The sequence below is a fragment of the Podarcis erhardii genome, assembly GCF_964252035.2.
Source record: "Podarcis erhardii genome assembly, chromosome: 11".
Taxonomy (NCBI): domain Eukaryota; kingdom Metazoa; phylum Chordata; class Lepidosauria; order Squamata; family Lacertidae; genus Podarcis; species Podarcis erhardii.
The window spans coordinates 56313943-56341688 of record NC_138501.1 but is presented as its reverse complement, the minus strand read 5'-3'; the positions used below and the strand labels follow the sequence as shown (position 1 = coordinate 56341688).

General features: G+C 56.1%; 1 protein-coding gene across 8 annotated transcripts; it reads right to left on the bottom strand.

The window, feature by feature from the left end:
* Positions 1-95: 95 nt before the first annotated feature.
* On the bottom strand, positions 96-27259 carry TPM2 (tropomyosin 2). 8 transcript variants are annotated; one of them, XM_081881144.1, is made up of 9 exons: positions 27010-27259; positions 26492-26617; positions 7840-7973; positions 6707-6824; positions 6541-6611; positions 5729-5804; positions 3535-3597; positions 2549-2618; positions 96-361 (listed from the first exon to the last, which is right to left on the bottom strand). In XM_081881144.1, the coding sequence occupies exons 1-9, from the start codon at positions 27121-27123 to the stop codon at positions 279-281; spliced, it is 855 nt and encodes a 284-aa protein (XP_081737270.1). In that variant the 5' UTR covers positions 27124-27259; the 3' UTR covers positions 96-278. The 8 variants fall into 8 exon arrangements, with proteins under 8 accessions (XP_081737270.1, XP_081737268.1, XP_081737274.1 ...); XM_081881142.1 differs by lacking the exon at positions 5729-5804 and adding an exon at positions 3735-3810 and having other exon boundaries at positions 27010-27254; XM_081881143.1 differs by lacking the exon at positions 96-361 and adding an exon at positions 1750-2263 and having other exon boundaries at positions 27010-27256.
* Positions 27260-27746: the final 487 nt, after the last annotated feature.

The following is a 27746-nucleotide window of genomic DNA, read 5'->3' as shown; positions in this document are numbered from 1 at the left end:
CAACAATGAGGCCTATGTCCAGAGACCCCCTCCCACCCCCTGCCCCTCCCTCCCTGCTGCCCCACCCAAAAGAGACCTCGGGAGACACAGCCCTCCTCTGTTCAACTTGCTTTAATAACTGGACAGGCAGGTGAGGGGCAGTGCAGAGGCAGAGCCCCACAGGGGCCAGCACAGGCCTGGGGGGCAAGGGGGCTTCCCTTCAGCAGGAGGTGCTGGCCGGGCAAGAGTGTGGGGCGGGGGGAGGGGGCCGCTGCTGCTGCTGCTCCTCCAGACCCTCCTCAGAGGTTGTTCAGTTCCAGCAGTGTCTGGTCCAGGACCTGGTGGATGCCGACGTTCTCCTCCTTGGCGCTGGCCAAGCTCTCTGCAAACACAAGGCAGGCAGGCAGGCACCCAGGCACACCCCACCACCGCCAGAAGGAAGCCCACCCCCCCAGCCCAGGAGAGAAAGAGGCAGGAGATAAAGAGAGACACACACACACACACACAGAGCGAGGGCCCAGTCAGTTCAGCGGCTCCATCCAACAGCAAGATCCCACCCCCCACCCCAGTCCCTGGAGGGCAGCTGAGGTGGCCCCTCCATCCTGGTTGCCCAGAGGCCTGCCCTCTTCACCACCACCTGCTCCTAAGGAGAACAGTCAGCTCCGGTCCCCAAACACCTTGGAAGAGGGTGTCGATCCGTGAAGAGGAGCAAGACAGCAGCAGCAGCCGCAAGAGGAGCAGTACAGGAGAGATGGAGAAGCAGAGAGGAGAGACGCTGCTTGCCAGGATCCTGTCCCATTCACCCCACCCCTTGTCAAAAGGGGCTCCCACCCTGCCCAGCATCTGCTGAGCTCTTCTCCAGCTCAGACTGGGAACCACGCCTCTCTTCTGGGAGGCCCATCCTCCAGGAAGGCGTGCAAGAGAGGAGACCCCCTTCCCAAATCCTCTTGCTCCAAGAAAAGGGCGTCTCAGGGGGGAGAAGGGAGGGGCAGGGGAGGGGCTGCCCCCCCCCATGAAGCAGGCAAGGGCAGGGGCAGCTGGGGGGCTTAGTTGTGGAGGCCGTGGAGGACCAGCCGCAGCTCAGTAGCCAGGAGGCTGTTTTTCTCCTCCTCCTGCCGGGAGCGCTCTGGAGGGGAAAGATCCGTGTCCAGCAGCAAGAAAGGAGAAAGAGAGAGACAGAAGAGGAAGGGCAGGAGGCCCGTCAGCACCAGAGGAACAAGGGAAGCCCTGGACATCAGGGCTGCTGCTCCAGGGAGGCCTCCATGCCACGTCCCCATAGCCTCTTGGAGGGAGCAGCTAGTTGAGACCCCCAAGCCCCCCTCCAGGAGCCAGAAGCATTTCCATGGGACAGCTGCCAGGCAACCCAACCAAGGACACCCCAGTTATCTCCTGCCACCTGCCATCTTCCCCAATCTGGAGCCAGGGGAGGAGGCCGGCTGCAGGATGGAGGGCAGCAGACAGGCGGGGGGGGGGGCAAGAGGCTCCCAAGGAGTCACACCCCTCAGTGCCCCCAGAAGGCTGGCCAAGGGCAAAGAGGCAGGACCCTCCAAGCCCCCTGCCTCCATGGGGCTCACAGGGAGGGGGGAAGCCCTTTGACACCCCCCCCCCTGCAGGGGCAGCCCTCGCCCACTCAGATGCCAGGGTTCAAGGAGGGAGGGAGAGGTTGAGACAGCAGATGAACTAACCAGGCATGTTGGGCAACCGGTGAGTCCAGAGCCCCACAGAGGAGGAGACAGAAATGGAGGCGAGAGAATGAGAGAAAAAGAGGCGTTTGCTGAAACTGTTTATTGAACCAGAGACTGGAGAGGAGAACAGAGTCATGAAATGCAGTATGGAGGACAGACAGTGGGACGGACAGACAGGCAAAGCCAAGAGGGGCACAGCAGGGCCTCAGAGGGACCTGCCAGGGGGGTGCAAGGCTGCTTTCCACAGTGGGGTCTCGCTCCCACCCACCAGGAAAGAGGCCCAGATCCCCTTACCCCCCAGCCCCAGCTGCATGGCAGGCAGAGCCCCCAAACGCCGCCTCCTCTGCCAGGAAAGGCACTTCTGGCGCTGGCACAGAGCTCCCCACCCCCTATCCCCACCTGAGGTAACTTGGCCTCCCCTCCTAACCCTCCCCCCCTAGCACACACACAGGGGAGCACTTGGGGGGTGTATCCTGGGCAAGCAAGGGGGAGGGCGGGAGCAGACAGAGACGGAGCTCAGAGGGAGGTGATGTCGTTCAGGGCATTGTCCAGCTCCTCACTGATGGCTTTGAACTTCATCTTCTGGGCATAGACTTCGTCTGCAGGTGTGCATGGAAGGTGGAGAAGGTGGAGGCAGTGAGGCAGAGCAGAGCAGTGCAGGGGGGGGGGAGAAAAGAGTGAACGTGAGAGGGAGGGAAGAGAGAGGAAGAGGAAGGCGGGTGGCTGGGAGAGAGACGAGGAGGTGGAGGAGGAAAAGAGGAGGAGGACACCCTCACCACCTTCACAAGGACCCAACCCTCTCGGAGCCCATCCCCTGCTCTGGGTCCCAGCCCCACCACTTCCCAGCCCAACGGAGGGGGCAGGCGGGGGGAGCACCTTCTTACCTTCCAAGTCGTCAATGGTTTTCTCCAACTTTGCAACAGACCTCTCAGCAAACTCTGCTCGGGTCTCAGCCTGGGGGGCAGGGGCGAGAGAGAGGGAGGATAGAGATGAAGAGCCCATTGGGTGGGAGACTCAAGGGGGGGCATCCTCCCTGGTTGCTGTTGGGTCCAGAGCTGCAACCTCCACCCCCTAGAAGGCAGGAGCAGCTCCGCAGCCGCTCCCCATTCTCCAAGCCTTGCAACACCCTCCAGAGCAAAACACAAAGGCTCCCTCTTCTGCCCCCCCCCCATCATGAGGAGATGGTGAGAATATTCCTCAGTCCTTCAGTTTGGGGAACATATTTTATTCTCACCCCGATCTTGTTGTCTTACATCCCCTTTACTGATGACTGATCTATTGTTTATTTATGGTCATTTTATTCTGTCTTCTTTAATTTTTTTACAGTATGTTAAGAAGCAGTTCCCTCCTTTGGGGGTTCTTTGTACAAAGCCTTGCACAAATAAAGACACTTCATGGTCCCCTCAGTTAAGTGGCAGCTCTGGCTTCCAAAGATGCGTGCACAGAATTGTAGAGCTGCCTGGGCAGCTGGGTGGGGTGGAGGAGAGATTTCTGCTCAGGCTGCTGCAGGCTGAAAGGGTTCCTCACTCCCCCTGCCCGCCAGGGAGGGTCTGGCCCTGACCACCCCCACCCTGGACTCTGCACTTGTTTTGCTTCTGAATGCCTCTCCAAACGCAGCAGAGCCTGGGTCCATCTTGCTTGCATGGAGAAAGTGGAAAGAGAAAAGTTTCCTTCTCTCTCTCCTAACTCAAGAGCTCATGGGCATCCCATGAGGCTGAACATTGAAGATTCAGGGTTTCTGACTCAGGATCTTTTCCCCAGCCCAGACTGCTACTGGGCCTGAACTTTCTGCCCCTCAGCTTCAGCTTTGGATGGAGAGGGGAGAGGGGAGAGGGGAGAGGGGAGAGCCGTCGTCGCAGGCGCTGCTCACCTCCTTGAGTTTGTCCGTCAGCAGCTTGATCTCTTCCTCGTATTTGTCCTCCTTGGTGGAATACTGGAGACGGGGAGAACAAGTGTGAGGGGGGAGAGGGAGGGCAGCCCCTGCCCCACTCCAAACAGGCCCCTCCCTGAAGGAAGCCCACCCACCCTCATCCCACCAGGGAGCTCCATACCCCTCCCCGCCCCTCCTACCTTGTCTGCCTGGGCCTCCAGGGACTTGAGGTTGTTGGTGACAATTTTCAGCTCTTCCTCAAGATCCCCACATTTACTGTGTCATGTCCAGAAAGACAGAGGCAGGCGCAGGACAGGAGAGGAAAAGGGAGAGAGGGAGAGAAGGAGAGAGGGAGAACCAGTTGAGACAGCAGAGAAGAATCTGAAGAGGAAGAAGCAGCAGCAGCAGCAGCAGCAGAAGAGAGAAAGCAGCAGCAGGAGGTTCCTCTGGTGCCACAAGAGGCATCGCCAAGGCCCTGAGAAACCCCCTTCCCTGTGTGGGGAGAGACACAAGCCGTGGGACTCCAGCAGCAAAGCACGACCCACGTGTCCTGCAGGCATCCCGAGGCCTCTGTCTTGGCACAGCACGCTTCCCTGGGCTGAGCCAAGACAAAAAGCCGCCTTGGGGGAGGCACAGGCCACAACCCGCATCACAGCATTGACGGGTAGATGTGTGTCAGGCTGAGGGCCAGCTCTGTCTCTGCAAGGCCAGAAACCTCCCTCGGACCCCTTGCGACCCCTTAAGCTCTTCGCCCTGGTTAAGACGCCCCTTTGGGGAAGGTGGCTGGCAGATCCCCATCTCCTTCGGGGCTGCCTGCAAACCTCGTCCCCATTCCACCGTTGCCAGGGCCAGGCTGGCAGCCCGATTCCTGCCCCATCACTGCCCATTCCCCGCTTGTGGGGTGCTCTCCCCAGGGAGGCCTGCCTGGTGCCATCGTTCTATAGCTTTAGATGCCGGGTGGACATTTTCCTGTATAACCAGGCCTTTGGCTTCTAACTATCGGTGTCCTTTCAGAAGTTGGGGGCTTGTTTTTCTGTACAGTCATACCTCGGGTTGAATGTGCTTCGGGTTGAGCGTGTTCGAGTTGCGCTCCGCGGCAACCCGGAAGTAACAGAACGCGTTACTTCTGGGTTTCGCCACTTGCGCATGCGCAGACGCTCAAAATGACATCACGCTCATGCGCAGAAGTGGCGAAAAGCAACGCGCGCATGCGCAGACATGCTGTCGCTAGTTACGTTTGCTTCTAGATGTGCACGGGGCTCCAGAACGGATCCCATTCATATCTAGAGGTTCCACTGTATTCCCTCCATCCTGGTTTTAATTGTTTATTATTATTATTTAATGAAATTATACGCCACCCTATACCCAGAGGTCTCAGGGCGGTTCACAGAAAAGATCAACATAAAAACCACAATACAGTCACGCCTCGGGTTACAGGCGCTTCAGGTTGCGTTTTGTTCAGGTTACGGAGCGCCAAAACCCGGAAGTACCAGAACGGGTTACTTCCGGGTTTTGGCGGTCGTGTATGCGCAGAAGCACCAAATCGCAACAGACACGCCGCTGCAGGTTGCAAACGCTGTGGGTTGCGAACGTGCATCCCGCATGAATCACATTCGCAACCCACAGTGTCCACTGTATATATAATCAAAATAAAAACATCAACCCAATAAGACCCCCCCCCCAGAAAAGAGCCACATTTTAAAAGGGCATAGGATGTGTGTATCTATGTGGGGTTTTGTTTGCTTGGTTCTAAGTCACTTTAGGTTGCCTTGAGCAAGATAATCCGGCAAAAAAAAATATACATAAATATAACACATATAAATGAAATCTCTTGCTTGGTGGCTTTTGCTGCACTTGAGAGGCCGTGGGCTCCAAGGCAGACCCCTTCCCCAGCGTGCCTCTGGAAGGCGGCAGCTGCCCTCCATTCCTAGCCAGACAGCTGTGCCACCCTTGCCCAGGGTGAGCCTCTGCAAGATGGCCGGACGCAGAGGGGGGCCAAAGCCGCCTCTCACGCCTCCCCTTGAGGGTCCTGCACGGGGGTGGTGTCTGAGCACAGAGCGGAGAGACTGGATGGGAGAGGAGAGGAAGAAGTGCTCAGAAGGACAATGACCAGAGGAAGCAGGAGTAGGAAGTGCGCACAGCTCAGAGAACGAGAGAGAGAGAGAGACGGAGGAGGGGGTCCCCTGCTCAGTACCTCTTCCTCTGCAGCCATCAGGGATTTGAGGGCCTGATCCATGGTGCGGAGCTCCTCTTCGAGCTGCCTCATGCGGCTGGGGGGGCAAGGGGGCAAGCAAGGTTTAGCAATGGGGAGGATGCAGCCCCCCTGCAACGCCCTGGGCCTGGCTGCCCCCAGAGAGCAGGACAGGTGCCCTGCAAGGGGGACCCCACTCAAGGCAGTCAAACGTATGTTAACCTTGGAAGGCGAAAGGGAGCTGGCTCTGCCTGGGGTTCAATCCTGCCTGCACTGTTTTCCTTACGTCACCATGAGAGGCTCTTGCGGTGGGGAGGGAGTAAAAAATGATGGGAAGGAGCCAAGGGGGGCAGCTCCACAACAAAGAGAGGGGTGGATGAAATACCCCCCCTTTACAAAGGAACACCAACTACACATGGGGGGCTGTGCAGCATCAGCAGACCCCTCCTCACAAGAGCCAAGGGAGGGGAGGGACGGCTGCCCTTTCTAGTCCTATTTGGGCCTTGGAAGCCCCTCTGCCGCAGGTACTCTGCCTCACACCACGTGACTCAAGGACGGGGGTGCAGAGGATGAAGCCCCCCCCCCACAAAGGCCAGGGACCCCCTCTCCAGCACTGGGCCTGCAAAAAAGCCAATGTAGGTTCCCTTCCTCCCCCACTCCCACCCTCATGGGGGTGGGAGAAGAGAAGGACCTGCTTGGAGCTCCAGTCCCAATGCAGCACAGCCTCCGGCACTCTGATGTCCAGCCCTGGTGCCCCCTCCCTCAAGGGAGGCCAGCGAGAGAGCCTCTCCCCCTCTGCCTGTGGCCACACTCACCTCTCGGCCACCTCGGCCCTCTCCTCTGAGCGCTCCAGATCCCCCTCCAGGATCACCAGCTTACGGGCCACCTAGGAGCCAAGCAGAGAGACGTCAGGAGTGCAGTCCAGGTGTGGGGCAGCTGCTTCCCTCCCCAGGCCCCCTCCCCTCCCTGGGACCCCCTCACCTCCTCATATTTGCGGTCGGCATCCTCTGCAATGTGCTTGGCCTCCTTCAGCTGCATCTCTTGGAGCTCCATCTTCTCCTCATCTTTCATGGCTCTGTTCTCAATGACCTTCATGCCTCTGGTGGGGAGAAGCCACAAGCCCAGTCAGCCACAGGGCCCAGGACTGCCCCACCCACACTGCCCCCCCTCCAGAGTCCCAGAGAGCCTGCCCTACCCAGGCGCCCCAAGGAGAAGCCCTAGAGTTGGAAGGGACCCCAAGGGTCATCTAGAGCAGCCCCAGGAAGGCCACATCCTGGCTCCTCTTGGCCTTGCTGGCTTTGCTTGCACACCCAAGGCAGAAACTACCCCAGAAGTTCATCCAAGACAGGCTCTCGCCTCACCCTCCCTGCCCAACACCCCACACACAGATGTAAGCAAAGGGGCAGCCTGCATGGGAATGGTCCTCTGAGTGACCCCACTGAAGTCTCCTCTTAAAGGCTCTGAGGGGGCAGCCCTCCCTGCCCAGAGCAGTGGCCAACCTCGCAGGGAGGGCCAGGCCACACAAAGGCACCTCAAGGGTCTCCATCATGGCACAAGCCAGCATCTCCTTTGGAGAGGGAGCCAGGAATAGGCTTCTCTCCTGGCTGCCCTCCCTGCCTTGGAAAACCCAAAGCCAGGGCCAAGAGGCCAAAAAGACTGCAGCCCCTCAGCAGCCTGGCTCCCCTCTCCCTCTGGCCAGAGCTGACAGAACCTCTCTCCTGTGGACTCTGACACAGAGACCCCCCTGCCAATGGGGGAGGGTCTCCCAGTGGATCTCCTTCCGACTGGACTCTGGGCAGATCCAGAATGGCAGCAGGAGAGTTGAGAGGAGGAGCATGAAGCACTTGAGCCATAGCCTTCCTGCCTTTGAAACCTCTCCTCATCATATCCAGATAAGGGATGAGTCGAGAACAGCCCTTCCTGCATCAGAAGGAGGTAGGTCTGGATGACCTCTGAGGTGCCTCCCAACTCGACACTTCGGCTGTTCTCTGTCTCATTTCACATTCCCATATTCAGATCTTCATCAGAGGACCTTCTTTGCCCCGGGGCCTTTCAAGCCCACCCAAAGTGGCTCCAAGGCAGTTGTGGGGAGCTCAAGCAGGCCCCTCGCCCACCTCTCGCTCTCGTCAGCCATCTTCTCCGTCTCCTCCAGCTTTTGCAGGGCGGTGGCCAGGCGCTCTTGGGCTCGGTCCAACTCCTCCTCCACCAGCTGGATGCGGCGGTTGAGAGAGGCCACATCGGACTCAGCCTGGAAGGAAGGAAGGAAGGAAAGAAGAGGGTGCAGAGGTCAAGCACAGGCACAGCCCTGCTCCACAGCCCAGCCTCCCCCCTTCCAGGCAAGCGCTGCCCTCCCCATGCCGCCCAACCACAGCCCCACAGGGCTGCCCACTCCCACCTCACAGCCCTTCCCACCCCACAGACGAAAAACGCGACCCCAGGAAAACCAAGGCCATTCCAGGCACATCAGACGCTGTGCCCATTTGGTGGATCCAGCCAGTCACTGGTGGGCAGCCATGACTCGAAGGGTGCCAGGCAGAGGAGGGTGCCAGGCAGGGGTCTGTCCCTGAGGGTGACACTCTGTCCCTGCGCTCCAGCCCCTCCCTTCTCCCTGCTTGACCCCAGTCAAGGCCCAGCCAACTCAGAAGCCAAAAGGGGCCTTGAGCTGCCACCAGCCCCCCACCTGGCCCCACAGATCACACACAAAGCCTTAGACCCCTTTCCCATCCCAGTCTTGGGCATGCCAGAGCCTCACCCCCTTCCCCATTGCTGGCCCTTTGGGGAGCCCCAGCATCTTTCCCCAAATCTCAGCTCCCCTGCTCTCCCCCCCCCCGGCTCACCAAGCCCAACGCCCCTCAACTCAGCCCCCATGATCGTGCCTCACTTCTCCTCGCCCTGCTCTTGCACATGTGTGTCGTCCCCCCCCCCCCCGAGGCATGGGGCGCAGTTTCCCTTTTGAAACTCCCACTGGTCTCCTCTTGGCCTCACTCCCAGGAATCAGGAAAAGTTTCCACTTTCTTAAACTTAGTTGATTGCAGCTTCTGGGAGCTTTCAAGCGGGGCGTTTGAAAGGATTGCAGGAGGCGGCGGAAGAGGGTGGTCTTGTGTCTTTGGCATGATGGCTGCTTGCTTGTCTGAGCTGCTTGCCGGCTTGAGGGTGGGGCAGAGTGCTCTGCTGAGCACATGATCTGAGCAGCGCTACTGCTGAGAGGAAGCCAGGCTGAAGGAGGAAGTGAGTTGGGGAGGAGATAGCAGCCAGCAGCAGTCACAGTTTCGCTGGTTGCCACTTCTGGGAGTTTGTGCACAGAGTCCCTGGCCAGGACACTGAGTGGGGGAGGCCCCAAGTCCTGTCTCATGGTGTGCATAGGACCAAGGGTCATGGAAGGTGAGGGAGCTGCTGCCATGACCTGCAATGCCTGCGCCATGTCAGTCTTCCTACCGGAGAACGTGCAAAAGTGCAAACTGGTTGCATTGCTAGATGAGAAGGTCCAGCAACTTGAGGCCTGCCTAAGCACACTTCGAGTGACAGGAACACATGCAGGTTTCTCGACAGAGCTGAGCGGATGTGATAGAACAACAAGACAGGTGGGATGCCCCGAAAGAGCAGGCAGATCGCCCATTGCAAGAGATGAACCCCTGGAGGAATGTGGCACACAGAAGTGGGACTGTCAGGAGCCGTGCTGGGTCATTGGGGTGCAAAATCGCTTCCATGTTTTCACCCCAGACACCAATTCTGGGCCAGAAGAGCTGGGACAGCAACTGCTGACCTCAGAATACACCAAGATGACTGTGAAAGGTACAGAACAAAGAATGATCCCCGCTACCCTCCAAAGGAGGAAGAGATAGGAGATGGGTTTGGAGGAAACGTTTTCCGTTCTTGACCTGGGACTCAGCTAGATTGGTAAAGAAATGTGTTTTCTATGCAATATAGCAATGTGACACCAGATGGCGCTGTGGAGTCAAGTCTTTCCCAACCGGATTTCCCTGGATGAGTTTACAACGCATTTAACTGAAATTGAAAGCATTTGCAGATGATCTAGTATTGACATTACAGGAGCCAGAACCTAGTACTAAAAGAGTATTGGAACTGATTCAAGAATTTGGTCAGGTTGCAGGTTTTAAGTTGAATAAGTTAAAAACTAAGGTTTTAGAGAAAAATTTAACAGTGATTGAGAGAGAGAGGTTTCAGAAGGAGACAGGTTTAACATTGGTTAAGAAGGTGAAATATCTGGGGGTTAATATGACTGCCAAGAATGTAAATTTATTTAAGGACAATTATGAAAAATGCTGGACGGAAGTGAAAAAGGATCTAGAAATATGGTCGAATTTGAAGCTTTCATTGCTAGGCCGTATTGCTGTTATAAAAATGAATGTATTGCCAAGAATGTTGTTTTTATTTCAAACATTGCAAATTTTGGATAAAATGGACTGTTTCAAGAAGTGGCAGAGAGATATTTCTAGATTTGTCTGGCAGGGCAAGAAGCCCAGAAAAAAATTTGAAATATTAACTGATGCAAAAGAAAGAGGTGGACTTGCCCTGCCAGACCTCAAACTGTACTATGAATCAGCTGCCTTTTGCTGGCTGAAAGAATGGCTGCTTCTTGAAAACACAGACATTTTGGATTTAGAAGGCTTCAATAATGTATTTGGGTGGCATGCATACTTGTGGTATGATAAGGTCAAAGCACATAAAGTGTTTAAAAACCATATTGTCAGGAAAGCATTGTTTAATGTCTGGACAAGATATAAGGACTTATTTGAAAATAAAACCCCAAGGTGGTTGTCACCGATGGAAGCGAAGGCTCAGAAAAAGCTTAATATGGAGGCCAAATGGCCGAAATATTGGGAAATTTTAGAACAAGAGTGAGATAAATTAAAATTGCAGAGCTTTGAAAAATTAAGAAACAAAGTGCGAGATTGGCTTCATTATTATCAAATAATGGAAGCATACAACGTGGACAAGAAAATTGGCTTCCAGGTGGAAAAATCAAAATTGGAAATAGAACTGTTAGATCCCAAAACTAAGATTATGTCAAGAATGTATAACTTGCTGTTGAAATGGAATACTCAGGATGAAACGGTGAAATCTGCTATGATTAAATGGGCACAAGATGTGGGTCACAACATTATGCTGGCTGACTGGGAACAGTTATGGACCACTGGTATGAAGTTCACGGCATGTAATGCCTTAAGAGAGAATATTATGAAAATGATATACAGGTGGTACATCACACCGGTCAAGCTTGCAAAAATATATCATTTTCCTGATAATAAATGCTGGAAATGCAAAGAGATTGAAGGTACATTCTTTCACCTTTGGTGGTCGTGCCCAAGGATTAAGGCTTTCTGGGAGATGATTTATAACGAAATGAAAAAGGTATTTAAATATACCTTCCTGAAGAAACCAGAGGCCTTTCTTCTGGGCATGGTCGGCCAATTGGTGCCAAAGAAGGACAAAAAAATTTTTATGTATGCAACAACAGCAGCAAGAATACTCATCGCAAAGTACTGGAAGACACAAGATCTACCCACCAGGGAAGAATGGCAGATGAAGGTGATGGAGTACATGGAATTGGCGGAAATGACTGGCAGAATCCAAGACCAGGGAGAAGAGTCGGTAGAAGAAGATTGGAAGAAATTTAAAGATTATTTACAGAAACATTGTAAAATTAAGGAATGTTAGAAGGATGCTGGAATGAAGTTTTGTGGTTTAGCAGCAATGTTATAGAAATAAGTAAAATCGGATTATGAATAGGTGAGAATGTAAAGTCACAACGTATTAAGATGAATTATTAAGATAAAAGTAAAGATGGAAAGGATTTGCTGAAATTGCTAATTGAATTAGAATACAAAAAGGGAGGTGTGAGGAGGTCAGGGAAACAAGTAAATGAAAGACAAGACATGGAAAGATTGAAATGTTTTTAATTGTTTTTTATTTTTCTGTATTTTGTATTTTTTGTATTTTTGTTTTTTTTTCTTTCTCATTTCTGTAACTTTTTTTGAAACTTTAATAAATATTACTTTAAAAAAAAATAATACAACGCATTTAACTGAAACTCTTCTTTGATGTGTCTGGATCCAGCCCTAAAACCTCCAGATCCAAGGCTGCTGATTGTGGATGAGTATGCTGATAACCCACTTGCTACCTTCCAAGGAAATGATCACAGACAAAGGGAACTGCTGTCCGGAGAAGGCAAGTTAAGAGGAAGGAGTAGGAAGTACTCAAACCATAAGGTAATAAGGCCTTTGTAATCTATCCCAATAATATCCAGATAAGCTCCAATAGACAAGAGGGTGAGACTCAAGAGCAGCAGTGGGAGACCTTAGAACACTTCAAGGAGGCTTTGGAAGGCAGAGTGCATAGAACAATTGCTGCCCCTCCCAGGAAGAGAGAGAGAGAGATGAGTGGTGGTAATAGGGGACTCCCTACTGAGGGGGACAGAGGCAGAATTATGCAGTGGAAACAGGATGGCCCAGGAGGTGTGCCGTCTTCCAGATGAAAAGATTCATGATGTGACAGAGAAGTTGCCAAGTCTTATAAAGCCCACTGACCACTACCCCTTCCTTCTGATTCATGTGGGTACAAATAATACTGCCACACACAGTCTGCAACATATAGCAAGGGACTATGAGACTCTGGGCAGGAAGCTGAAGAACCTTGGAGCACCGGTGGTCTTTTCATCACTCCTTCCTGTTGAAGGCCACGGCTTAGGAAGAGAGGAAAATACTGGAGGTAAACCACAGGCTACACAGGTGGTGTCGTCAGGAAGGGTTTGGCTTATTGGATCATGATCGTCACTTCCTTGAGGAATGACTTCTGGCGAGAGATGGGCTGCATCTCACAGCGGTTGGCAAGAATGCTTTTGCTATGAGTCTCGTGAACCTGATCAGGAGAGCTTTAAACTAGATCTTGAGCAGGAGGGAGACAACATGACAGGCAACAGAAGAACACATGGTACTGGGGATAAGAGCTTCAGTGATGCAGAGAAAACTGAGGTGATACTCCAGAAACCTGCTAAAGGGCAAGAAATCACAAGAAGGAAGCAGCTGGAGGAACGACTGGTGGTTTCAGTTGTCTCTACACAAATGCACAGAGTACGGGAAACAAGCAAGACAAATTGGAACTTTTGTACAGGACAGCCAATATGACCTGGTAGGCATTACTGAAACTGGGTGGGATAAGACTCATGACTAGAATGTAGGAATTGAAGGGTATAACCTGTTCAAAAGGAATAGACTAAACAGGAAGGGAGGAGGAGGAGGACCATTATATGTAACGAATGTGTACACTTCTGAAGAAAACCATGACCTGGAGCATGGAAAGCACATTGAGAGTATATGGATAAAAATTGTAGGAGAGAAACACAACAGGGACCTTACTGTGGGGGTCTGCTATAGACCGCCAAGCCAGACTGAAGACTTGGGTGATGCCTTACTAGAGCAGATTACCAAACATTCAAAAATGAGAGATATAAACATGGGGGACTTCAACTTCCCCATATCTGTTGGAACTCAGACTCTGCCAAAAATGTAAGGTCCAACAAATTCCTCCATTGTCTCAATGACAATTTCATTTCTCAGAAGGTGGAAGAAGCAAAAAGGGGATCATCTATCTTGGACCTGGTCCTCACCACTAGGGAGGAACTGATCAGTGAAGTGGAAGTACTTGGAAACTTGGGAGAAAGTGATCATGTCCACCTGGGTTTCGTGATACACAGGCAAGGGAAAGCTGCCTGTAGTCAGACATGAACTTCGGACTTTAAGAAGGCCAATTTCAAAAAGCTTAAAGAGCTACTTTAATTTCAATTTCAAAAAGCTTAAAGAGTCCAAGATGGATGGGAGTTTCTTAAAAGTGAAACACTGAAGACAAAAATGCAGACAATTCCAGCAAGAAAGAAAACTGGGAGGCATTTAAGGAAACCGGTGTGGCTGCATAAGGAGCTCACAGATGAGCTGAGATTTAAGGGCATGTATAAGAAATGGAAATCACAAAGGAAGAGTATACACAAGTAGCCAACAGTTGCAGGGTGAAGGTCAGGCAGGCAAGCTCAGAATGAGCCCATGCTTACAAGAGAGGTTGAAAATAATAAAAATATTTATTCAGCTATATTTGAAGCAAGAGGAAGAACAAGCAAGTGGTATGTCCTCTGTGTGGAGAAGATGGAGAAACGCTTTTGGGTGACAGAGAAAAGGCGGAGCTACTCAACACCTATTTTGCCTCTGTCTTCACCCAAAAGGAAACTGATGCCAAACCTGGCGATAACAGAATAAATGATGTAAGGAGGGAGCTGCAGCCCAAGACAGGAAATGAGGTAGTAAGGGAACACCTAGCTACTTTAAATGAATTCAAATCTCCAGGGCCTGATAAGCTGAATCCAAGGGTACCAAAGGAGCTTGCGGGTGTCATCTCAGAGACTTTGTCTATGATCTTGGAGAATTCTTAGAGAACAGGTGAGGTCCCTGCAGACTTGATCTGGGCAAATGTTGTCCCCATCTCCCAAAATGGTGAAAGATAAGAACCAGGTAACTACCAACTGGTGAATTTGACATCAAGACCAGGAAAATTCCAAAAACAGATAATTCAACAGTCGGTCTGTGAGCACTTAGTAATTACAGCATCCTTTTCTAAGACCCAGCATGGGTTTCTCAAAAGTAAGTAATGCTTGATGAATCCCATTTCTTTTTTCTTTTTTTTTTAATGGAGATACAAGCTTGGTGGATCAGGGGAAGGCTGTAGATTTAGTGTATCTTGATTTCAGTAAGGCTTTCAACAAAGTCTCGGATGATATTTTTGAAAGGAAGCTTCTAAAATGTGGGTTGAACAAGGTAACTGTTAGGTGGATTTGTAGCTGGTTGACTGACCGAGCCCAAAGAGGACTCCTTAATGGATCTTCCTCATGCTGGAGAAAAGTGACAAGGGGTGTGTCACAGGGTTCTGTCCTGGGCCCCTTGTCCTTCAACATCTATAAATGACTTAGATGAAGGGATTGAGGGGATGCTCATCCAATTTGCAGATGACACCAAACGGAGGGATGGCCAATGCCACAGAAGACAGAAGCAAGATTCAAAATGAGCACAACAGCTTGGAGAATTTGGCACAAGCTAACAAAATGAATTTCAACAGGGACAAATGTAAGGTTCTGCACTTAAGCAGGAAGAACCAGATGCACACATATAAGATGAGGAGCATCTGGCTTACTAGTAGGACATGTGAAAAAGATCTAGGGGTCTTAGGACCACAAGCTTAACATGAGTCCACAGTGTGATGCAGCAGCAAAATGACTAATACTGTTCCAAGCTGCATCAACAGAAGTCTAGCATCCCAATCAAGGGTGGAAGAAGTCCCATTCCATTCTGCCTTGGTCAGACCACACCTGGAATACTGTGTCCAGTTCTGGGCATCATAATGTAAGAAGGATACTGACAAGCTGGAACATGTGCAGAGGAGGGTGACTAAGATGATCAGGGGTCTGGAAACCTTGTGAGGAACCGTTGAAGGAACTGGTTGTGTTTAGCCTGGAAAGAGGAGACTCAGAGCCGTCTTCCAATATCTGAAGCGTTGACACATGAAAGATGGAGCAGGTTTGTTTTCTTCTGCTCCAAGAGGTAGGACTCAAACCCATGGCTTCAAGTTACAAGAAAGGAGATTCCAATTAAACACCAGGAATAACATTCTGACAGTAAGACTGTAGAACGGTCTCCCTCGGGAAGTTAGACGGCCATCTGACATGGATTCTTTAGCTGAGATTCCTGCATGGCAGGGGCTGGACTAGATGACCCTTGGGGTCCCTTCTGTCTCTCTGATTCCATGATTCTCCCTGGTGATCCTGTTTGTGCTCTTCAGTCCCTTCCTGCTTGGGCTGTTCAAGGGGCATGAGGGAAGAGACAGGGCTCTGCCCGCAGAAGGTCTCCCTTCACTTCCCAGGAAGGTTCCTTCCCAGCTCTGGCTTGCAGCAGCTCCCCCAGGCTCCCCCCCTGCCCAGGCACTTTCCCTTCTGCTTCCTCTCCCTTGAGCTGGCCCAACTTGTGCAATATCGCCCCCTCCCTTCCCCAACTTCCCCCTCCTTCCATCTCCTGCACTTAAGACTGAGCATCTGCAGGCCGAGACTTGTAGGCTTATAACTTCATCATGCATTAGGCACTTTGAAGCACGACTGGGGGTGGGCAGGGCAGGGGGGGGGTGCTCTCCCTCTCAGCAGCACAGAAAAGAGAAAAGAACGTCCTCCTTCTGCGCACTGTGGAACTCCCCACCCCAACCTGGATGGTTTGAAGAGAGAATTAGACCAATCCATGGAGGAGGAGGAAGCCGCTCTCAGTGTCTCCTAGCCAGGATGGCTCTGCTCTGCCTCCACGGTCAGAGGCAGCAATGTCCCCAAATCCCCGTTGCTGGACCCCACTGGAGGGGAGAAGGCTCTTGCCCCCAAATCCTGCCGGAGAGCTTTCCGTAATGGGCCTCTGTGAGAAGAGGGTGCTGCCTGGGGCCTTGTCCTGATTCAGCAGGCTCTTCCTAGGTGACGCTCCTGAAACACACACCCCGCCCAGGTCCCCAGCCTGCACAAGAGGAGTGCCAGGCCACCTGCAAGGTGATGTCACGTGGGGAAAGCCTTTGGCACAGGGGCCGGTGCCACCGCTGTGCAGCCCAGCACAGGGCAAAGAGCAGCACAGGCAGCTCCTGGGAAGCTGCCCCACCCAGACAGGATGGCTGTTGGGCCGCAGAAGCCCAGCTGGGGGTCCAGGGCAGCGGCAGCAGCAGCAGCAGCAGCAGCAGCAGGAGCAGCATGTGGGGTGGGAAAGGGAGGCAGCCCAGCAGGAGGGGGAGGAGCAGGAGCAGGATGGGTGCCTTGCCTGCCTGCCTGCCTGCCTGCCTGCGCTGGAGTGACTAAAGCGGCAGGAATGCCTCCAGAGCAGATTCGCTCCCAAAAAGGAGATGGATGGGAGCTGCTCAGGGGGTGGGGGGTGGATTTCCTGTTTATTGCAGCTGCAAAGCATGGGGGTGGGATTCCCCCTCACTCCTCACTCCCCATCCATGCTCTGGCTGAAGGAAGGGAGGAGCCAGCGGAGGCAGGGCTCCTCCCCACCTCCTCCCTCCCCCCACTCCCTCAGCCCCTCCCTCCCCCCACATTCCAGCCAAGGGAGGTGCTTTCTGCTGCTGGTTCAGGCCCAGGGCTGAGCAGGGATCAGCAAAGGGGGCACAGCAGCCACGGAAAGCGGACCACAGAGCAGAGAGGGTCAGGAAGCAGCCTTCCCCCAAGACCCTTGGAGAGCTGGGCCCAGGGAAGGAAGAGGCAGCAGAGGAGGCCGGAAGGGTTTGGGGGCCACAGGACCAAGGAGGAGGGGGAAGCCCAGCTTCTGGGATGCTCACCTGGAGGAGGACTCCTGAGATCAGAAAAGGAAGCCTCCACGCCCCCCCCACTTCCCCATGGCAATATAAAAATGCCTAGCTAATGCAGCTCTGCATCAGGTGGTTGGACTAGATGACCCTTGTGGTCATCTCTCCAGTTCTGTGACTGCATTCTTGTACTGGTAGGGCAAGGTATACTGCCTCTGGATAGGGAGGATCTAGTCTGAGCTAGCAGGGTCAGCCATCCTGAATCCTGCAACGACTGTCTTTATGGGCCAGACTAAAGGTTCCAGCAGAGAGGCAGGCTTGCCCCTCCACCTGCCACCAAGAGTCCACACAGCAGTGCACAGTTAGCTGTGGAACTCACTGCCACAAGACACACCACCAGCCACAAAGGAATTGGGCAACGAATGGAGCCAGGAACAGCCAGACTGAAAGGAGCATAGGAAGCTGCCTTCTATGGCCACTGGTCCATCTGCCTCTGCATTGTTTACACTGACTGGCAGCAGCTCTCCAGGGTTTCAGGCAGGGGACATTCTCAGCCCTGCCTGGAGATGCTGCCGGGAATTCAAGCCAGGACCTTCTGCACTAACCAGGGCCAGCTCAAAACATTGTGGGGCCTCCGGCAGGCGGGGAAGGAGGGGGCATGAAGATCTACATTAGAAACAAGGAGAGACCGATCTGCTGCCTGAGATGCCCTTGCCTCAAGGGAGGGCCGGCCCTGGCTCTTAAGACAGGAGGCTGCACACAAGAAGCAGCGGGAGGCTTCTGAGTACCAGAAGAGCCGGAAGGCAAGACCTGCACTTTCCTGAACAACTTGTTGGCTGCTTCAGCCTGCAGAACTCGCCCTTTTACAGGTGCCCCAACACTTTGGAACTCCCTGCCTATTGACATCTGGCACGCACGTTCCCCGTATTATTTTTGATGCCTTCTTAAAATATTTTTGCTAGCCTAGTCCTATTCGTTCACTGCTGATTCTAACCACTTTTCAATGTTTAATTGCTGGTTTTTATTGATAGTCTTAATATGTCTTATAGTTGGGCAGTGTTCTCAAAGCTACCAACATGAGTTTGACAAAACTGCAGGAGGCAGGGGAAGACAGAAGTGCCTGGCGTGCTCTGGTCCAGGGGGTCACAAAGAGGCGGACACGACAAACGACTAAACAACAACAATATGTCTTACAAACCAGTTAGATGTTTTGTTACAATCAAGTCGTATATAAATTTCATAAACTAAACAGAATTTAAATTAGAACAAATTGTTTGGCTGTTGGTAGAGCTAAGGGCTCCGTTTCTGATAGCTGACCAGGATTCCAGCCTGATACTCTGGCCAGCTGCTGTTGCTCAGTGCAGACACCCCCCAAACCAGGCGAGCCAGGTGAGCTTCCTATGGGGACCCAGAGCTGCTTGTGGGGTCAAGGCTGTTGGGCCTTTGCAGCCCAACTAAGCCAGGCAGCCTCCCCACTCCATGCCTCGCCCAATGGAGACACGGGGGGGGGGGGGGGGAGAGAGAGAGAGAGAGCCTGGCCCTGGGGCTAAGTCCTCCACCCCAACTACCAGCCCACTTCTCTTTCCACCACACAACCAGCTTTGCCTTGGGAACAGCCCACCGGTGGGATTACTCAAGATCCTTGGGGGAGGGGTGCACAAGGAAGGCCCTCTCACTCACCCACCCAGAGGGCCAGAAACTGGAGGGAAGGAAGCCCTCCAGAAGGACCTCTCTGGCTTGGGAGTCCCAGCCACAGGGAAGGAGGCGCCTGCTCATTCCCTGCACTGCAGAAAATGCTCTCACAGCTCTGCAAAAAACCAGAGGGTCCCCTCCTCATATCTGCGCCCTTCCCCCAGGTGTATGGTGCAGTAGATAATCTGATTCCAGCTGGTCTCAGGGAACAGCCAAGGGACTGGAGGGGGCACCAGCTGGGGCTGGCCAGGACGCCACCCACCCGCAGGACTCCTGCCAGCAGCCTCCTGTCAATTATTTACGGGGCTGCTTCAGTTCCAAGAGCCTGCAAAGAGGAGGGCTCAGGACTACAGGGACAGACACAGCACTGCACCCTCGTTATTGTCTTCCTCTTGGAGGCAAGACCACTTTCAAGCCCCCCCTCCCCTCCCCGCCAGGCCAGGTATGTCCCGCACCCCAATCATCCGAGCCCCCCACAGAATGATGTCACAGGCAGTAGCAGGCCCTGGCCAAAGGGGGGTGTCAAGCTGACCCAAATCCTGTCCCCCAACCCATCGTGGCTGCCTAGCAGCTCCCCACCCCCAGCTCTTGCCCAGCCAGCGCTCTCCCTGCAATGCGCAGCGCACCCTCTTCTCTCAGGTAGGTCCGCACCTGGATCAGCAGGAACCTCCATCTCACGCACAGCTGAAATGGCACCAGGATCCCACCTCGCCCTCTTTGCACTACTAGAGAGATGCTCCTGGGAAGGGGCGCGAGTACCAGAGTGAGGATTCAGGGGCAGGAACCCCAGGAGGAGGAGGCGCTGCAAAGAGGTCCGTGGGCAGCGTGCCAGCCTCGCACCCTCCGCTCCCCCATCTGGGAAACGGGCCCAAGGGCGTCCCCTGCCAGGAGTGGCTGAGAGGGGAGCTCGAAGAGCTTCGCGCGCCTCGCACATGCTAGAGAGCAGAGCCCCTGGCGGACACCCCGTCCTCTGGGACCCCCCTAGCACCCTCCAGAAGGACCCCCATGTGGCCCGCGGGCGACGAGGCCACGCCCCTGCCGCCTTCGGCCGGGAAAGGAGCGCGGAGGAAGCGGCGCCTCCCCGGATCCAGGTGGGCCGGGCGGCTCTGCGCTGGGCGGAGCGCGAGAGAACGAGGCAGGCAGGATGCAGGCGGATGCCTGGCGAGTCCCCCGACGGGAAGCCCCGCCCGGGTGGAACCGGCCCTCTGCACATGCTCGGGAACCCCGCCCTCGGGTCGCCCCGGGGAGAGCCCAGCGCCAGCTGCCCCGCCAGCCCCCCCCCACAAGCTTTCAGAGGAAAGGTCGCCCCGGGGCTGGCGAGGCCCTTCCGGGGGGCGAAGCGGACCCTCTCTCACCCGCTCGCGGGCCTGGCGCTCGGCGTCCACTTCCCGCTGGAGGTGCTCGGCGCGCTCCTCGGCCTCGTCGGCCACTTGCTGCAGCGTCTGGATCTTCTTCTTGACCGCCTCGATGGAGCTGCTCCCGGCCATCTTCCCCGGCGGAGGCGCGGAGGGGCGGGCGGAGGCTGGAGCCCGTCGGGGGGCTGGATCGGGGGCGGCGGGCGGGCGGGCGGCGGGCTGGCGGGGCTCCTGGCCCGGGCTCGGGCTCTGGCTGGCGCTCGGTCGCTTGCTCCGTCTGCTCGCCTACCCGCCCAGCAGGAAGAAGCGCTCAGGATGCGGGGCGAGGCGGCCTTCCGCGCCCCGCCTCCTCCTGCGGCTGCTGCTGCTGCTGCTGCCGGCTCTGCCCCTCGCGCGCCTCCTCCAACGCGCTGGCCCGGCCTCGCTCTTAAAGAGCCCGCCGCGGGGGCAGGGAGGGGGCTGGCGCCGTCCGTCGGGGGTCGCGGCGCCGTCGAAAGCGAGGCAGCGCGCGCTAGGCGGGCCGGACTCAGGCGCAAAAGGCGGCAACGCGCAGGCAAGCGGGAGCCCCGGACTCCCCGACGCTTCCTCCCGGGGCAGCGTGCCAAGTGTCGGTGGCCCGGGAAGAGCCTCGCTCGCCCGCCCGCCCGGCGGCTTCATGCAGTGGCCTTGGGGAAGACTCCGCTGCGCTCCCTTCTGGGCTCGCTTTGCCCCACAGGGCTGATCCGGTGGCCACTTGGCTGGAGGACTGAGAAGAGCACCAAGCCAAGCGGGGACTTTCGGATCTCCCTGCTGCTGTGACTCCGCCGAAGGACAACTCGATCCACTGCCACTTGACTGAACCGAGTCTCCCCACCAGACGGGATCAGCTGCTGGTTGCTGCAAAGGCACAAGAATGAAGGCCACAGCTGCTGCTCCAAGGCTGCTCTCCTGTACAGCTGAGCCATCAGTAGGGATCTGTGTTAAAAGAGATTCTTCGAGGGACACTCTGCATGGGCTTTGGGGCATTTTGTCCTTGGAGCTGCAGGCTATTCGGTTGTGGTCTTACTTTCTTGCAACATGGCACTCAGAGCAGCAGCAGCAGCAGCCCCCACGTGGCTGCTCCAGGGACTCACCAGTCCAGGCACTGGCCAGGCCTCCTTGGCTTCAGTAAGGTGATTGCCTCCTGCGCATACCTGGCACCCTGTGTATGCTCAGAAGCCCGTGGACCAGACCTGTGAATCACAAATGGGCAGAGGGCTGATGGAAGAAGAGCGTCCCCAGTCAGGGCCACTGGGATTTCTCTGCTCCTTTTTCAGCTGCCTTTATCCCATTCATCACAGAGTGTTTAGACAACAGCACTGCACAGCAAGGGGGAATAAAATTCTGCTTAAGAACCTGAGAAGAGCCTACTGGATCAGGCCAGTGGCCTGTCTAGTCCGGCATCCTCTTCTCACAGTAGCCAACCAGATGCCCTAATGGGAAACCAATAGCACTTTCCCCTCTTCTGGTTTCCAGCGATTCGCATTCAGAAACATGACTGCCTCACACTGTAGAAGCAGAGCAGAGCCATCTTGGCCTGGAGCCCTTTATAGCCTTACCCTCCATGAATTTGTCCAATCCCCATCTAAAACCATCCAAGTTGGTGACCATCACTACTACTTGCAGTGGCCGACTTTGGGGTCTCAAATTTCAGCAGCATCCTGTGCAACACCGAAATTTGGTGTCCTTGCCTCTTTCCATCCCGAGGTTCCACGCCCAACTGGTTGCACTTCCCTAAATCCGCCTCTGACTTCTTGTGGGAGTGAGTTCCATAGGTTAACTGTGCACTGTGTGAAAAAGTCCTTTCTTTGATCTATCCTGAATCAGCCAACATTCAGCTTCATTGGATGTCCAGGAGGTCTAGTGTTGAGAGGGAGAAAAGCTTTTCTCTTGCCACTTTCTCCATGACTTCTATCATATCGCCTTTTCCTTGCCTTTTTTCTAAACTAAAAAGTCCCAAACGCTGCCACTTTCCTCCATCCCCACGATCATTTCAGTTGTCCTTTTCGGAACCAGATCTGAAGTCCTTTGCTCATTTCTGGGCTCCTCCACTTTGCCATAGATAAACTGGAATGGTTTCAGAGGAAGGTGAGAAAGATGCTCAAGGAGTGTGGGAAATTAGTCCAGGTTGGAGGAACTGAGCCTGCTTTCCCCGGAGGAGACCTGAGAGCCTTCTTCCGCTTCCTCATCATCTTTGCTGAAGGGCTGTCATTAGACAGAAAAAGTCAGGGAGTTCTTTTCTGCTGCTGTCCCAGGTGGCAGGATGAGATCCACCTGGCTTGCATTACAGGAAGGCCTCTTTATTGATGGTGGGGGCAGTTTGAGGGTGGTGGGAGCACTTCCTGCTCCCTGGAGGGTGAGCCTCTCCGCCCCAAGTGGTCGTCTTCAAGCAGGACCCAGACATCCATCTGTTTTCTTTTTGAGGTGGGGGCTCCAGCTCTGGGTTTCCTCCACTGAGCAGGGGGCTGGACTAGATGGCCTCTGAGACCCCTTCCAGCCCCTTCTTGGGTGAAACAGGTGGCAGTGAAGGGAGAGCACAGCCATTGTGGCTGGTATCTAAGCACCTGCCACCTTTCGGCATGATAGGGCCCCTCCAAAACATGTCTCAGTGTGTGAGTGCGTGCGTGCTGGGGAGGGGGTGTCACAACACTCTATGGCAAGCTGGATGTGCTCATACATCTCCCATGTGTTTCCACTTCCTGGTCTCTTGAAATACTAGGTTGCTGCTTGCTGCATTGGAGCACAATTCCTTCTCTCTGCCTTCTGCTGAGTCAGACCACTGGGGCCATCTAGGTCAGTAGTGTCTGCGCAGGCAGGCAGCGGCTGTTCCAGATTTCAGAAACAGAGTGTCTCCCAGCCTTGCCTGCAGTTGCTGCCATTGGAGTTGAACATGGGACCTCTGCATGCAGGGCAGATGCTCCACCACTCAGCTGTGTCCTGTCTGTCTCTATTTTATATCATTAAAGGGTTTTCAGATTTTACCTTCTTTTGCTATTTCCTTGCACAGCTCCCAGAGTCTGATAGTTCTTGAATGTCTAATGTTTTAATTGAATTAATTATGTTGAGATTCCTTCATTGCAGGGGGATAGGCTGGATGACCCCTGGGACCCCCTCCAACTCTACAGTTCTGTGACTCTAATTAGAAAATGAGATGCTCATAAATTCAAAAAATGGCACGAGGGTGCCAGTAGCCATCTGTGGCCACTGACTTACTTTCTGTTCCAGAGGACCAAGGAGGCTTGTACCTGAAAGACTCCCTAGTCCAGGGCTGGTGCTTGGCAGAACTGCAAGAGCACTTGCCCCCCCCCCCCGCCGGCCAGCCTCTAGGGAGCCCCCCTCCTGCCTTCAGCTGTGAGGGTGCCAGAAGCAACTCCCTTCAGGCTGTGCCTGTGCTATAGCCATTGTGTGACATGGCAGCCTCCTGCTGCGCAAAGAGAGACACCAGCTCCCTAAGGCAGAAATGCATGTTGGGAAGAGTCTTGGGGTCCAAGGGTGGGCTGAGCCAATCCTGCTCTCAGGAGAGCAAACCTGAAGCCCAGCCTTTGCTGACACTTAGAAACACCCTCAGGTCCACATCCTCTCCCAGGGACACCGCGTGGCTCTTCTTTGGCTAGGCACCGCCACCCGCTCTGAGGCCGGAACTCAGAGGTCAGGGTTTCTTCCTGTCCCTCTAGGTCTAGGATGTCCCTCCCCACGCAACCACCCTTGCCAAGTTTCCTCCTGGGGAGGCTGTGAGGCCAAAAGTATCTGTCTCACAGGGCCAGGGACATTTATGACTGGCCTGTGACATTTATGTCCCCCCACAGGGACTGGCCTGTGACATTTATGATCATAGTCCCTTCTGAATGGGGCAAGTTGAGCCCCCTGGAGCAGTGAATCTGGGGCCACCTCCCCTTTGGCCTCCTCTGATCACGTCTGCACTGTGCTGTCACCCTGGTACATTCTCAGGCTTCAGTTCCTCTCTTTCCACTCAGGAGGAAAGAACACCCCATGGTTTGTCCCCATTCCCATCATTTCCTGCTCTGATGCTACACAGGCGCACCTAGGACCTCCACCTCTCAGGCACTTGCCTTGTCTCCTCCAGCCCACTCAGGCCCCTGAGCAGCCACCTGTCGTGCCCCCCCCCTGCTTTCTCCTTCCCCAGGGCCTGACCTGCCTCCCCTCTTGCTCAGCCTGGCCTCCCCCTGCATCCAGTGGCAGCTTCCCCAGCGGCTGGCCTGGGGGAGGCCAGATGACCACCTGGGCTCTGCCCCCCCCCTGGCCAGCCCTTTGAAGTGGCATCAGTCAGCATGTGTGTGCTGGACTCGTGGAAATGGGGGGACCTGAAAGGCGAGGCTGAGGAATGGTGCCAGGCCAGCTAGCCTGTTTCCAAGCCAGAATTTCTGCCCTGGTCTTGGTGCCCGCAAAGGGGCCTGGAGCCATTGCAAAGCAGTCCGGTGTTCCCTTCCAAGTACAAGCGCAGGAAATGGCGGCGGGGGGGGGGGGGGGACGGGACGACGACTTCTCAAGGCAAAGTCACCTTTACATAAGGACTCAAATGCACACACGCTTCCGGGATGGGGAGGCATTTATTTCCCACATAGGGTTGCGAAAAATGTCCTCCATTGGCAGGACATACAAACATGGGGCAGCCCCGGCCTGCCTGCCAGAGCCCAGCTGCACTGGGGAGAAAACCTGCATCTGCCTTGTTCTGGACGGGCCGTGAGAGGAAAAGGGGGACCTGCCTCCGAGTGGGGCAGAGCCAGGGCGGCTGCGCTCCTACATCCCCGCAGTTGCTCTGCGCCAGTCAGCCCCCCCCCCCCCCCGCCCTCTAGCCAGTCTCCTCCTCTGGGCTCGGGGAATGGCCAAATATGAGCAAAGGCGGCGGAGGCTGGGACGGGCGGGATGCTGAGCCAGCTGCGCAAGACCGAGCGCAGAGGCTGGGCAGCCCGGCAGCAGCCATGAGGAATCGTAGATTCAATGGACTGAGAAGTTGGAAGGCACCCAAAGGGCCATCTAGTCCACCCCCTGCAATGCAGGAATCGCGGCCCTTGGAGAAGTCGCCCGCAGCCTCCCGGTCCTGCGCCCAAGCGACTGGCTTCGAGGCTCATCTGCGCCCTGCAGCAAGCTAGGAGAGCGCCTCTCGTGCCAACCTGCGGGAACTAAGGGGCATCATCCAGCCATGGGCCCCTGTGCACTGTGGCCTGGGGGGGGGTCAGCAGGTAGACCGTGTCCCCCCCCCCCCAGCCTCCCGGGGCTAGGAGTGGCAAGCCTCTGGACCAGGCTGCGTCGCCAGCCTCCCGCCTCTGGGTTAAGCCTCTGGAGGAAGGAGCAGGCGGGAGCCTATTAGCACCCCGATTAGCACCGCCTCGCCTGGCATCTGTCTGGCTCGAGCCCTCCGCGAGGAGGAGTCTGCAGACGGGCTCTGCCTGGAGGGGTCATATCTGCTGGCAGTGCCCACTCTGGCACTCGAGCAGCAGCCAGAGCGGCCTCTGCTCCTGGACTGGCCCGGCATGATGGGCGCAAAGACAACCGCAAGGCAGGCTGCGCGTGTGGGCACCGATCTTCCCCGGCCAAGAATGGGCTTTTCCGCGGCCCGGAAACACCGGGCAGGTGCTGGCAGAGTGCCCGAGCTGTGCGCGGACCAAGCCGAGCAAGCAGCCAGTAGGCCGCCCGGAGAAGCCCGGTCCGAGCACGAGGGGACCCGCCCCGCGCTCCCGCTTCGCTCCAGCCGCGCAGGTTGCGCCCCCTCCTCGCCCGCCCGCCCGTCCTCCCTCCCGCTGTTGGCGGCCGGTCCGGGCTGGCGGTGCTCCAGGCGGCGGGTCCCTTTTAGGCGCTCCTTAAGACCCCCTGATCGCCTTTCACCCGGGCCTCGAGCCTGGCTCGGGCAAGGAGCATTTATTTATAGGGTGTCAAATGCCCTCGAAGGAGGCCGAGCCAGTGGCGGGTCCCCCGAGCGGGCTCCTCTTTAAAGCCCTCGCAGCTGTCTCTCCCTGGAGCTCGGCCTGGCCGGAGGAGCACGCCGTGTCACCACCTCCCGCGCCAAGAGCCCCTTCCTGGCCCCGGGGAGACCCTCAGCTAACGAGCGCCCAGGAATGCCTTGACAACTTGATGGGCGGCGCGGGTGCCAAGGCCCGCGCCCGGAGCCTCCCCTGCCCGCCCGCCCCGTCTTAATGGCCCAGTGACGGCTCAATTCATCCTCGGGGAGGGAGGGAGGGGGGAGGCCCCACTGGCGGGCAGCTGCTCGGGGCTTAACGAGCCCGGAATACCTGGAGGGGCCCCGTCCCCTATGCCCTTGCTCCTCGGCGCCACCCACCCTGGCCCGGGCAGGATTGGCCCTCCGGGGGCATGCCTGCGCCTTCCCTTGCCGCCCCTCCGCCCCGCGAGCCGGACTTACGTCGCCGGCCTTCTTCTCGGCCAGCTCCAGCTTCTCCTGGGCCTCCTTGACGGCCTCCGAGTACTTATCCACTTCATCCTCCGTCCCCTTCAGCTTCTTCTGCAGCCCCTGCTGCTCCTCCTCCAGCTGCGGGGGGTCGGGGAGAGAGAGAGGGGGGAGCGTCAGCGGGAGGCCTATGCGCTGCTGCTCGCTCCTACCCGGCGGGAAAGTGGGTGCCCGGGGTAAGGAAGGAGCGGGGGGGGGGTAGGAGGGCATTCTTGCACTCAGGATTATCTGGGGTGGGGAGTCTCCAGAGATGGGAGCCCAGCGGTGGGAGTTGGGAGGGCATCTGCCTGACTTAGTCCGGGCAGCTGGAAGCAGATTCACAGCTAGTGGGTGGGGGTCTTCTTGCCTGGCAAAGTGTCCACCCAGATCAACTGTCGGGGATGGAGGGGGCTAGTGAGGTGTGGTTCCTCCTGGGGGTCTGCCCTTCTGGGGAGTGGGCGCCAAGAGGCCTGTGGGGCTGGGCGGGCGGGCACCTGCTTGCAGCGGTCCTCGGCCTGCTTCTTGTCGGCCTCCGCTTGCTCCGCTCGGTCGATGGCGTTCTCCTTGTCGAGCTTGAGCATCTGCATCTTCTTCTTGATGGCTTCCATGGCTGCGGCTGGAAAGGCGTCGGGACCCGACGGGAAGGACGGTCGGAGGCGCTCAAGCGGGCGAGAGCGAGAAGAAAAGGCGAGCGGAGCCGCGAGCGGTGGATACTGGCTGCGCGCCCCGAGCGGCTCGCACTGCCTAAAAGCCGGGGAGGGGCCGGGCCCTCCCCCACAGGCCGAGCAGCACCTTTTAGGGACAAGCTGGCAGGGACGGGACCGGCCGACGAGCCTCGACGGGCGGGAGCGGGGAGAGGAAGGCGGGGACGCGGGCAGCCGGCCAAGCAGGCAGGCAGGCAGACGCGGAGACGGGACGCCCCCAGCCCATCGCCGCTGGCCAGCCAGCCTGACGGCACGCGCCCCGGCACCTCTCCCCCTCCCTCGAGCAGGAGCCTCCCCGCTACCCCTTTCAGCTCGCTCCGTCCAGCTATCCATCCCTCTAGCCTTGGATCTGTTGCTATAGTAACCGCCCCATCCCGGAGGCTGCCCGCCTAGCCCGCCCGCGCCCCGCCAGGGCCACTGAGGCACCGGTCCGGGCCTTCGACCCTTCTGCAGGGTCGCCCCATGGCCAGGAGGCCCCCCAGGCGAAGGCAGGCCCCGAGTGCCCCCCCTTCCGCTTGGGCAGGCGA